We start from the raw sequence: 12819 nt of genomic DNA on the forward strand, positions 1-12819 counted from the left end.
GTCCTCTCTCATGAGAGATTTTCAAGTCCTGAAAATCCTACAGTTGCTTTTATTGTTGGTAGGTGATTTGATTCTTAAATTGACTAGTTCTTTAGAAAGAAGAATAGCATCCCATAGAAAGAAAAACGTTGAGTGGTAAAGCAAGGCCCATTGGCTTACATAGAACAGCTCAAATTGAATGGATTGATAATTAAATGTGCAAATGACTTCAAAGTATTCAGATGACCCCATGAAACACTTGTTTTTCTGCTATTGTCCCCCCCTTCTATGGTCCTCCTTGTGGGTTTTCTAAATACCAGGTCCTTGTCCCTTTCTTTTTGGAATTACATGTCATCGTTCTGACCCTTCAATAACTTACAAACATTCCTCCTGATGTCACTGAGTCTTTTCTTCTCAGCTCTTCCCCTCATTCCTCAAAGCATGCATTTCATCTTCAGCCCACTTTCACTGGCAAGATTCCCTCCTAAAATCTTTAAACAGTAAGTATGTTGTGACTTTAGTATCTCACAGAAAAGATAAGACATCTTCAACTGGATCCTCAGTTTCTGAAGAGCTGGGATTTGCAGATTCTTGAAGTGGTTTTCAGATATCCAGTTCAGAAGAAGACTGTGGGAAAGGGTCGGTTTCAAGTGAGGTTCACAAGCAAACGTACAGACTCAAATGACCCCAGGGTGAAGCCTGCACTATAAATTAGTGAAGTGAGCTGGTTGAGAAACTTTGGCAGAGTCCAGCTGCCATCTGACCTGTGGCTTTCCTTGTGTTTTAGCTTATATTGGTTGTGTGACAGGAATACAGGCTCTCCAGGCTAAATCTTCCACTATGTCCAGTAAATGCAAATAACCATTCATGGGACATCTCTAAATTCAAATATAGTGGCAATTAATTCATTTTTAACACTTTGAATGCTACAAAGAATACATACATGTGGGCCTCATTTGGCCTCTGAGCCAATACTTGGAATAGAATTATCTGAAATATGAGAAAACACAGTATGTGAATGTGCTGGTTAGTTTGGGGTTGTTGTTATTGTCAAATTGGCACAAGCTATAGTTAACTGAAAAGAAGAAACCTCAATTTAGAAAATGCCTCCATCAGATAGTCCTATGGAACATTTTCTGGAATGATGATTGATATGAAAGAGCCCACCTCCCCACATATGGGAGGTGCCACCCTGGGGCAGATGGCCCTGGGTTGTATAAGAAAACAAGCTGAGGAAGTGATGGGGAGGAAGCCCAAAGCAGCATTTCTCTGGGGGATCTGTTTCAGTTCCTGCCTTCAGGTTCCTGTTGACAGGTCCATGCCTTGAGTTTCTACCCTGACTTCCCTTCATGATGGTAGACTGTAATCTATAAGCCAAGTAAACTCTCTCCAAGTGCTTTGGGTCAGTGTTTTGTCAAAGCAACAGGAAGCAGACTAGGTCAGTGACATTCCTTTGATTATTCCTTACTAGCCTGAATCCACCTACTCCACCCTCTTCTTCTCTTCCATTTCTCTTTCCTCATCCTTTGGATTTCTACACGTTACAGGCCTCTGTGTGATTATATTGGTGGTTTCCATAGTCATTTCTCTGCTGCTCCACATAACAGTGTGACAGTTACATGGCCATACCTGTGTAGCATTCATGACAGTATACCCGGTGATTTGGATACTCAATATAGAGTGAAAAGTACAGGTTGGATCTAATACTAGCTTCCATGGGGTGATATTATGAACCTTAACAACATAAAATGTCCATGCAGAAGGCTCTACTTAGAGGCATAAAATGTCCATTTCTGTCCATTCCCTGTAGCTTTTCTAATACCACAGACTATTGTGTCCACACCTAGCAGTTAGAGGGAATGAAAGTAAAAGAACTTTTGGGTTGCATGTCTTTATACTGAAGAAAAAAATGAGGAAAGGGTTTTTTTTTTAAATTAACCATTCAAATCCAAATTGGAAATGCCCATATTGCCTCAAAGCCATGCCTCTGACTACGTGGATTTTTTTTTTAAAGCATTCCTATGTTTACCTATGAAATACCATTCTTTCAAGCCATACAGCCCCCAGGTCCCAGCTGTTCTCATGAGACCTGTTGTCAGTTCATATAAGATTTACTGAGGACCACAGACACCAATCTCCCTAGTTCTTCCAGGAAGAGTACTAGTCACCCAGTTCCCATCAGCCTTTCTGGTAATCTGAGTGGGGTGGCTTGACTCTGATTTCTCTCCATAGCAGTAATGGTCTTATGACTGGATGATCAGCAGGTAGAGAGTCAAACAAAACTGAAGAAACAATAGCTATGCCTAAAATGACAGGTTTCCCCTTATGACATAGTTCAATTAGTGACAAGAACAAGAAGTGACATTTTCTAGCTCATAACATCATTTTCTTAAAGTTACAAGATCACATTTTTGGTGTTCTGAGTGAGTTTTATTGTTGAGGTAAGCACCTTAATTTCTAACAAGTTATGAAAGGATTCCTTTGCTTATTGCAGTAGTAAAATAATGTGTAGCCTGAATAGCGTGGATTTTTTTTTATTACTTATTCTGTTTGTAACCATCAAGAAACAAAAACCATATAAGTTATTTGAAGAGAGGGAATTTATTCAAAGTGCTGTTAACTAGGAATGAAGCTGTTACCTAAGCAACCAACAGTAAAAATGAACAATGGAAAGGAGGTGACAGTTCCATTCCCAAGATTGGAAGACGATAGGGAAGACGCCTCATTTGCAAAAACTTAGACACTAAGAAGAGGCATCTGAAGAGACAGGAACCAGATCTTCCTGGAAGAAGAGCCAACTGGCTGCAGATAATGTCCAGTGGAGGTCAGTGGGTCTTCCCAAGTGTTATAAGGACAAAACGGGATTCCTCTGCTGCTGCAGAACAGAAGTGAGTTGCAACATAAGGAAGAGTTGCTGGAGTGATGTTCACAGCCATCGTAAGCAAACACGAAGCCATCGACAAAGAGCGTGTTGGCACTTCCTGCTCCAACCTGATGTTCTCCTTCCATTGACACCACTTCAGAGCACAGCATGGAGCCCCCAAGGCAGTACAGTCTCGGGGAGAGCGCTTCAGGAAGCATAGCAGAGAAGGAGGTTGGGAGGGTCGATCCTAAGTCAAAAACGGGCTCAGTTCTTTAAGAAGCTCGTGGAAAAAAGTAAGCTTTTGTTTTCTTGAAGAAGAATGTCATTACATTTTTTTTTTCTAAAAATGTCTCTAGGAAATGAAGTATGAATAACTTTTTAGAAAGAACCATCGGTTGATATTTATAGTTTTGAGTATTTCACATCTGATTTTCAGGATAAAAATTACATATTTTTCATGAGAAAAGCTTTGTAAGTCAGCTTTGCTCTGAACATATATCCCTTGAATTATCTTATTTGAAAAGATTTTGAAATTTGAAAGATCATAACTAGAACTTATTCTAAGTAGTATTTTTTATTATTCGAAAATTTCATAACATGTATACTGGTATCCTGATAATATCCACCTGGAATCTACCTCTCCAATTCCCCATGGACTCTCAAACACACGTCTCCCTTACAACTTCATGTTGTCCTTATCATCATCATCTTCATAATTATTGTTAGTTTAGTCCTCCAAGTCCAGTTACAACTGGCCATGTACACATGGATGTGAGATCATCCACTAGGAGTATGGGCAGCCTACCATGAGTTACACTTCTAAAGAAAAGTTACTCTTCTTCCCTCAACTGCCAATAGCTTCACAGCTCAGGTGGGACCTCAGTGGTCTCTCCCTCCTCCATGCTGAAATTTTTATCTGGCTTGGTCTTGTGCAGGTAACCACAGTTGCTGTGAGTTACATACACAACAGCCATGTCATGTCCAAGGACAGCACTTCACAACTCTCCTCCCCAATCTCCAGTTCTTTCATTCTTTCTGCTTCCTCTTCCACAGTGTTCTGTGAGCCTTGGTGGGGAAGGGGGCAGGTTGATACAGATCTTCCATCTATGGTTACACACTTCCAGCCATTTATACAATGAGAATTCATTTTGTGCTATAGCAAAGGCCATTATTTAATGACTAGGATATCTCAGTTACTATTATGTTTTCATGTTTAAGTGACCTCTAAAATATACAAATAGACATTTGTCTCATGTGAATAAATTTTAAGGAAGGTACCCTAGGGTTCAGTAGTGGGTTTTACACTTAACAGAGACCCAAGTTCATTCAAGTCTGTTCCCGGTCATGCCAAGTGTTACATGGATATAAACTGTTCCAAGATGGCTGCTGGGATTCCAGACATTATATGTATGTTCTTAACATCAGCACCTATGATCCTAGCACTTGGCAGGTGGAGGCAAGAGATCATGAGTTTACACTCAGTCTGCAATAAATGCTCAGAGCCTGTCTCAAAAGAAAAAAAACTCAAGTCCCATCAATATGTCCACTAGCTACAAAAGAACTCATAGACTTTTAGCTGAAAAACATGCCCAGCTAAAAATTAGGGCTGTATTAGCCAGGGGAGTTGGGCAGCATGGCTTTTGGTAAGTAACAAACTACTTCTGCCAGACTCTGGGAGGGATATTACCTCATTTGCCACAAGCTTCAGTGTAAGTGAGGATATTTGCTCCTTTTGAAAAGCACGATTTCCCAGGTAAGAAAGTGCAGAGGGTATATTAGGAGACTGTACTCTCATGAGAAGCTAGAGAGAATGGAGGTTACTGAACAGGGTAAAAGAAAGACACAAAAATCAAACCCTATTTGCCTTTGGATTGTGGCCATTCAGGAGGAGCTTCAACTTTTTTCTTATATTTTTTTGTCCATTTGAAAAATTTGAGTTCTAAACTTACAGAAAAGAAGCTGTCTCACATGCTAATTATATTTATTTTAAAGGATTAAGGTAGTTTTAAAAGACCTGGTCATACTTTTGGTTGCTTCCAATAATTTTTTTGTTTTAAGGAAACACTATTTAAAAGCAAAATGGGCTCTGAATTCCCACAATAATTACACTCAAATTTGTGTTTGTTTCTCCCTCCTCATGAACCCTAAAGGGAGTGGGAAAGGACATAATCTTGATAAAATGTGAGCCCTCCAAGGTGCCCCTTAAATGTTCACTTTGCAAATATGACTAAAATTCAAGCATGTCTCCACAGATGCTTGGGGTAAAGCTGGCTGGCTTTACAAAGCGCTTCTCTTTATGTACTAGCAACATTGTTTTATGATGTGTCTGAGTGACAGGACAGTTTGTTTACGTGAATTAAAAATATGTATTGAGTGTTTCTAGCACGTTTGCCTTAATAACCAACTTCCAGGGCAAGATAACCAACCATCCTTGCCCTGGCACACTGCCTTAGCAGACTCAGCAGCAGGGACGTTATCTGTTATCCACTGCTCCTCGGTTCCCTCAAAGTTCACTCACTTCTAGGTACCTCATCTCTTTTACTTTCATACCTTCACTTGTGGTGAGAAATGTCTGTAGGAGAGGGACGCAGCGGAGGATTAAAACGGGAATCTTAGGACACTTCATTCCCCTTGGTGCAGAGACTGTTCATAGCCCACTCATGTTCCTGTGCTGTAAGGACAGCGGAGAAGCAGCTGCAGGCTGAACACCCTCTGGCCTCACTGAGTAGTCTTCACGATCACCCTGAGTCTCTTGTAAAGAGAGACTTAACAGGTCATTCCTCATACACCTCTACCCGGCACTCAACCCCTCCCGGGCCCAGTTATATAGATGAGCCTGAAGAGGTTGGTAGGTTGAGAGAAAGGGTGTGTTGCGCCTCACCAGAAGAAACTTCTAGCAAACCATATTTAGAGCAAAATTAAATGACCCCTTCTCGTAGGGAACATCCTTGTCTTTGGGAGCGCTTGTCTCTCTATGCTGTTTTTTCCATCTGTGCGCTCTCCGCCCACCTCTCTTTGCTTCTCGGAAAGGGAACACCAGAGGCTGGAGAGAGCTTAGTCGACTGCCCAGGAGGCATATGAATAGTGTATTAAAACGGGGCTGGGAACTAATGGGAAGAAGCTCCGTGGAATGCAGGCCGAATGGATAATGGAAAGAGCTGCACGCAGGAGCCAGCGAGAACTGGAATTGAACTCCAGTTCCGTCATTTAGAAACTCTCTTGGACACCGTACATGTCTTCTCTGAGTTGCAGTTTGTTTATAAAACTGAATAATAATATCTGCCTCATCATCATGTCAGAATTAACTGAGTGATGTACATGAAAACGAGCGCAGAGTTTGGCCCACAGTTGGCATTCAATAAATCTTAGTCTCTTACCCTCGTGAGAAGGGATAGCATTGTTGGGGTAGGTCACAGGGCTTTCTCAGTATTCTACTGAGAATTGACTCTCTCTCTCTCTCTCTCCCTCCCTCCCTCCCTCTGTGTGGGTGTGTGTATGCACATGTGGGTAGGGAGGAAGAGGGTCACAGACCGAGACAGACAGATGGAGAAGCAGTTTAAAAGAAGAGAGCCCATTTTATTGCATTGACTTCCCTAATATCTTTCACTCCTTCCACTGTCTGTAACTTCCTGGTATCAGGGAAAATGGATAACTGGGTCAGAGTAGCCAGTAGCTCTGGGTATTTTACCCACATGCTGATAAAAGGTAGTGAGATCTCTCCACCGTGCTCCCCACGTCCCCTATCCCCCGTCTCCACGCTCCCCCTGTTCCCTAGCCCACTGTCTTTTCTTAGGGTACTGAGCCAGTGCTCCGCCTTCCTGAGTTTCATTTTCTGTGCCGGCCACTCTGCTTGCAGCCAAACACATTCTTTGGCTGCCACGTGTCAGCACTGCTGTCTCAGGGGCTGTCAAAGTGAAGAATCGTTTCATTCTCTGTGCCAGATCTGAGCTGATCTTCTAAACGATGAAGCTTCGGGCCTCTCTTGGCACCTAAATACAGGAACCGGGCTCAGATCTCACAGTTCTTTTCATCCATTGTAACCCTCATAACTGGGTTTTTCATATTCCACGTCTAAGCTCATGTGTTTGCTGACAGTGGTGAGGCCCAGGTCAGGTGCTTCTCTGGAACCTAAGTGGATGCTTTCAGGCTCCAACCCTGACTCAGTGACCCAGGAAATGAGACCTGGAGATTTCTGAAAACAACCTTCCTTAGAATTAGGTTGTTAACCCACAGTAAAATTTACTCATAATTTTCCCCAAGAAAAAAAAAAATTCCTTCTGCTTCTGCCCATAATGAGATCTCATTACCCCATCAGCCTTTCCTTCTAGTTTGTTTGAGAAAATCAGAGACCATGTTTTTCTTTCTGTCTTTACAAAACCTGGTTGGTAAGCATACATATATAAAAACAAAATAAATATGACATGTAATAAAAGAGCATCAAGCAATGCCCAAACATCTTAGTTCCAAGGAAGATATGCAGCTACCAAATCTGGGTTCTTTGCTTCAAATCCATAAATATGCAAGAAGCCTTGAATGCTACATATCTCAGTGCAGACTGTCACCTCCAATACTTGACGCATTTCAACAAAATTTGTTTCACATGATAAATAGTAAAAAAGAAAAAAAAAGCATTGTTTTTAAAGAACAGTGTGAGTGTCACCTCAAATATTGGACACATCCCAACAAAATTTGTTTCACTTTTAAATAGTGCTAAAACCAAGGTTTTTTTGTTTTTAAGAAGCAGTCTGAGGAGCCCGCTGTTGTCACAATTGTCAGAGGGATCTAGGGTACTGAAGGGTCGGGACTCTCTGAAGGAGGGGGTTTGTGGGATTGGGAAGGTTTTCCCCAGGGTCTGTTGATTCTTTTCGTCTTTGTAGTTTTCTGTTCTGTGGCTATGCCATCCTGGACTCCGCCTCTTGGCATGTGTCACCCATGTCTATGGGAGATCATTTTCAGCCGCCTTTGTGCATAATTTTGCTCTGATAATTTCAGTTCCCTGCAATTTGTAAATGAATTATTCCATTCAGGTGGACGTTTCTTGAATATTTCTAATGTATAGGTTACTAAGCTAGTCAAAGAGACTACATGGCCAATTAAAAAATACTGCCTTTTATCAGTTTATGAGCTAAGGTGTATGTGTGTGTGAATGTGTGTGTGTGTGTGTGTGTGTGTGTGTGAGAGAGAGAGAGAGAGAGAGAGAGAGAGAGAGAGAGAGAGAGTCTGTGTAGTAACTTCTTGATTTATGTTCCCCACTCCTTACAGATCTTGGAGACATCTGCGGCTTAATGGGGACTTTCCAACATTCCAGACTGCTGTCCTACAATGAAGCTCTGAGTCACTGACCCAAGTACTGGCAACAATGTGGACACCTAGGACAGCCAGCGTCAGGCACCGTCAGTGTAAGCAGCAGCCCAGAGCTAGTGTGGCCTGAAACTCCAGCAAGCGCTAGAGAAAGCCTCCCGTGTTCATGGAAAGAGGAAAGGAAAGTATTCCCAGCCAATCACAACGACCTTTCTGCGGTTCCAAGGAGCCCACCTTCCTTATCCATCAGGCTGTCCTGCCTAGAGATTTCCACTCGACCCTTCTGCCAGAAATACAGTGTGGAGATCTCACTGAAAACAGAAAGACCAACGCTCAGAAAAGGAGACCTGGAACAGTGATACTATCAAAACGCCCAAGTAGAACTATGTCAGGAAGCCAGCCTAGCCCTCCTGTGATCCCACCCCGCAGACCGGGGTTCCGGATATGCTACATCTGTGGCCGAGAGTTTGGGTCCCAGTCACTTGGCATTCATGAACCCCAGTGCCTGGAGAAGTGGCGCATTGAGAACAGCAAACTGCCCAAGCACTTGAGGAGGCCAGAACCCTCCAAACCACAGCCCATCGGTGGCAGTGGCTCCTACAGCCTTCAGGCAGCCAACGAGGAGGCATTTCAGAGTGCACAGGCTCAGCTGCTCCCCTGTGGCTACTGTGGCCGCACATTCTTGCCAGATCGTCTCCAGGTTCACCAGAGAAGCTGCAAACCAAAGGGTGAGAATCCCAGAACACCAGATACGGATGGTCCTGATGTTCCTAGTGGTCTCAAGAAAGCTTCTAGCGGCATCCCAGCCCGACCAAGGACTCTCATCTGTTACATTTGTGGTAGGGAATTTGGCACACTGTCCCTTCCTATCCATGAGCCCAAATGCTTGGAAAAGTGGAAGATTGAGAATGACCGGCTCCCTAGAGAACTGCGTAGGCCACTGCCCCAGAAGCCCCAACCCCTTCCAACTGGACAGCCTAGCCAAGAAGGGGCCAGTGTAGCTGCGCTTGTGCCTTGCCCAAACTGTGGCCGGACCTTTGCCCCAGACCGCCTACCTGTACACCAGAGAAGTTGTAAATCTCAACCCAATGGGCAAAAAATTCCAGATTCGAACTTAGAAAGGAAAAGCGGCCCAAATGTACCCACCAATTCCAAGCAACAAAGGAACGTGGCAGCAGGAAATGAGGACAAGGTAACTGATGTGGTATAGGATAAAGTAGGTGGACTGGGGACATAACGCATCTTCAAAGGGATGAGAGAATTGTTCCCAGAGCCAGCCACCTCAGCCCCAAGGATGGTGTCTCTCAAAGCCTTACTTGTGTCTCAAGGCAGTCTGTCCAAGTGGATCTCCTTTTGAACTCCAGGGCCTGTGTCTTTTTTGGCAAAGCAGACCTAACAACAACACACTTGCCTGGTTGGTTCATAATCCTCTCCAGTCCTACAGCCTAAAAGAGATGGACTTTTTTTCCCCCTCTGATCCCTCATCCCAATAATCCCCGGGAGAGACTGTTACTTAAAATGAGTCATTAATGCTGTGTCTACATTACAGAGATATAATTCCCATTCCAACAGCCAATGTTTATTGCTGGTTTATTTTAGTCATCTACCTTAGGAATTCAGCTTTGGCAACGATGGGTTATGCTGAGTTTATCTTACTAAAATAGAATCTGTGTCAAAAACCCCAAATGACTTTAGCAATAACTAAACACTGGGGTACTTGCTAGGGTCTATGTGTTTTGCAGATGCAGTATGATTTCATTTAAGTCATACATGATTATAAGTGTGTGTGTGTGTGTGTGTGTAGTGGGGGGTGAGGGTTAACCCCAGCATGGATTCTGAAACAACTAGATATGCAAGCATGGTTCTGGGTAGAGCCCAGTCCTGTGTTTTTCTGTACACTTTGTGGACACTGTTCATTGAATCGGGTCCCCCGACCTCAGTCATTCTAAACAAGCATGAACTCAGGTGTCATCAGCCTATAAGGTGAAAGTTGTTGGCATTTTTCCTGGGGTGTCTCCATCAGGAGGATTGAGTGGGGACGCTTATGAAGGCTGCTAACTGAGCAATAGAACTTGGTACATGCTCTTTGTTCCGCTGTTAAACCAGGACACTGGCCTGTCACATCTCACATGTCAAACTGTAAGAAATAGGAGGTGGTCTTTTCTCAGGGCTATTTGAATTCCAAGAATGCTCAGACCCCCTAATCACACACTCTTGACAGCAGCCTTTAGCTAGATAATGTTTTTAAATGGAGCAGTTTAAGGAAACGAATGTTATTCAAACTGTTATTAAACTGGAGTGATAGGGGCACATCTTTTATTGTGATCTAGCTTCTCTTGGCTTTATTTTTTTATTACTCTGAGGACTGTCTAGTCTTGTTCCTAGTTTCCATGACTAAAAAGCACAGACTTACTGGTTTTGAAGATTCCATGACAGTGATCCTAAAGCAGAGAAGTTAGACTAACATGCTGGACAGTTTTTCCAGTGACTATTGAAGAAAGAAAAAAAAAATTCAAACGGCTAAATTCCTGCCTGATGAAAACCCAAATGCTTAAGTGTGGCATGGGCTCCAAGTTGGTCTCATAAGCCCGATCTGTTTTTCCTATCTTCTGTCTGTTGCTTTTCTTCCAATATGTGTGGGGTCTGGAGTCAGAGAGTAAAAGAATCTGTGTCTCGGGGCCACCAAGCAGCAACCCTCCTGGCATTCTGACTTAGAGCCTGCTTCTTGACTGCATGCATTTACATCAAACATTCTCATCACAGACCTAGAGCTAGGGAGGAGTGTGGTCGGCATTCTCGTGCTTATTGTCGTAACACATACTTCGTGCTCCAAGACTGGAGTCAACAGGCTGAGTACAACATGTTCTCCCAGTCACAGCTGCTAAGACAGACTGACCGGGCTGGCCCAGGGTGTCACAGAAAGACATCTTCCTCACCCTTCCAGTTCCCTGGAGGAGAAAATGTCTGCAGAAGCCAGTGGTGGCTTCTCTATGATATCTGCATGTATGTGAGAGTCCAGGGAAGCCCCTGGAGGACTAGATGTTGTCAGTGTGCACCCAAGCCCTCAAAGGCCTAGCCTTGCTGTGTGTCAGTAAAAAAGTGACACCCATCACTACTAGCTACCATATAAGGCCTCGGAAGACACTGCAAGGTCATCTAACCGAGGGTTCATAGTCAGATTTAAATTAAGCTTAGGTTAATTAAAATGGAGCACATTTTAGACTTCACTAAAGCATAAGATTTTTTTGGAACTGATGGGTGTGATCTGTACCTTCAGACATTGTTTTCAAGATGCATTCAGAAGAAAACCTTTCTGCTTACTGTACCTTGCTTTCTTGATCCTATCTGTTGAAATTTTAGCTTCTTTATACCATTTACAACTTCATGCAATGAGTCCCTCATTTTTCATAGAGCGCTGACCTATACATTATTAGATTCTGGGGCTGTATCTGCCTGTAACCGCTGTCTTGTGGCTGACTGAAGTGTGTGTGCTTTGCTCTTTAGAACATGGATGCTTGCTTCGTCTCTTTCTCTTGTTGACTGGAGCAGTCTTACTTTGGAATTCTTGATCTGACTTTGGGTTAGCATCAGCCCCCTTGCCAGATACTCTCAAGGGGCTCAACCTGAATTCCAGAGAGGAAAAACAAGTTCACAATGGGAATAGAATTTGCTCCAAGTGGGTGACAGTGACTTTCGCTGGCCAAGTGCAGTGTTTCTCAGAACATTCCTCTACTGTAGACTGGTTCTGCCTTCCCTTGGGATGCAGCTGCTATTGTTTGCCTTCAATCAAAGAGAACAAAAATAAATGCCACCGAGAGATCTAAGATCTGCTGGGAGATCTAAGTGGGCATCTTGCTTTGTTCTTCTAGGAACTCAAATTCTCTTGCTACTTATGATCTGAAGTACAGAGCCAAATCTATACTCTTGGTGATCTCACAGAAAAAGGAACTGAAGTTACAGACGGTTGTGAATTTTGCTGGTAACACATTAAATGTTCCTAAAACTCCTGCTTTATGTCGCAAAGCAGACATTATTTTTATTAAGGGACACTATCTTTTCTACAGAAGAATGTCTCTCTGAATGTGGCTCTAGCAGTGTTTAAGGGGCATAAAACCCTAGTGTGCAATTACGTAAAAGTGTGACTGTCCTAGGGCCATCGTTGTCTGGCTCTGTGTTGTAACAACCAGCATTGTGGTACTTCCTTCCTCTGAAGAAAAGCTTGGATGAGATACACCTAGTTTAAAATTGTTATTAACTTTATATGAAGTTTTGATGCACAGTAAAGATACAGGTTATTGTTTTGATTTTTAATATTGTGTTTGATTAATCGAATATTCCAATACTCATTTTGTAAGTGATTTTTCTATTACAACTGATGAAGACTATAATAGAGGCCATTGTTAGTCCTTATTTTAAAATGGAATAAATGTGAACATTTTGGATCCTTTTAGAGCCTGATTGTTACAGTCTTTAGCTTCGGACCTGTTTCAGTTACTTGGAGCCCAGGATGATAGTTAAACACATAATTATAAACCCAAATGCAGTCTTTGCCCAATGACCTTCACTAGGTAAGACTAGGGGGTTATTGTCTTAGAATTTTGCTGGTAACACATCAAATGTTCCTAAAACTCCTGCTTTATGTCGCAAAGCAGACATTATTTTTTATTAAGGGACAC

General features: G+C 42.8%; 1 protein-coding gene across 1 annotated transcript in view; it reads left to right on the forward strand.

The window, feature by feature from the left end:
• Positions 1 to 12593, forward strand: part of Znf474 (zinc finger protein 474) — a 30219-nt gene extending 17626 nt beyond the window's left edge. The window contains exon 2 of the mRNA XM_052742183.1: positions 8105 to 12593. Coding sequence (XP_052598143.1) covers positions 8310 to 9353 — 1044 coding nt within the window. The 5' untranslated portion in view covers positions 8105 to 8309 and the 3' untranslated portion in view covers positions 9354 to 12593. The remainder of the gene's footprint in view (positions 1 to 8104) is intronic.
• Positions 12594 to 12819: the final 226 nt, after the last annotated feature.

This window comes from Peromyscus californicus, unplaced genomic scaffold (assembly GCF_007827085.1).
Source record: "Peromyscus californicus insignis strain IS unplaced genomic scaffold, ASM782708v3 Scaffold_17__1_contigs__length_78620276, whole genome shotgun sequence".
In the NCBI taxonomy this organism is placed as follows: domain Eukaryota; kingdom Metazoa; phylum Chordata; class Mammalia; order Rodentia; family Cricetidae; genus Peromyscus; species Peromyscus californicus.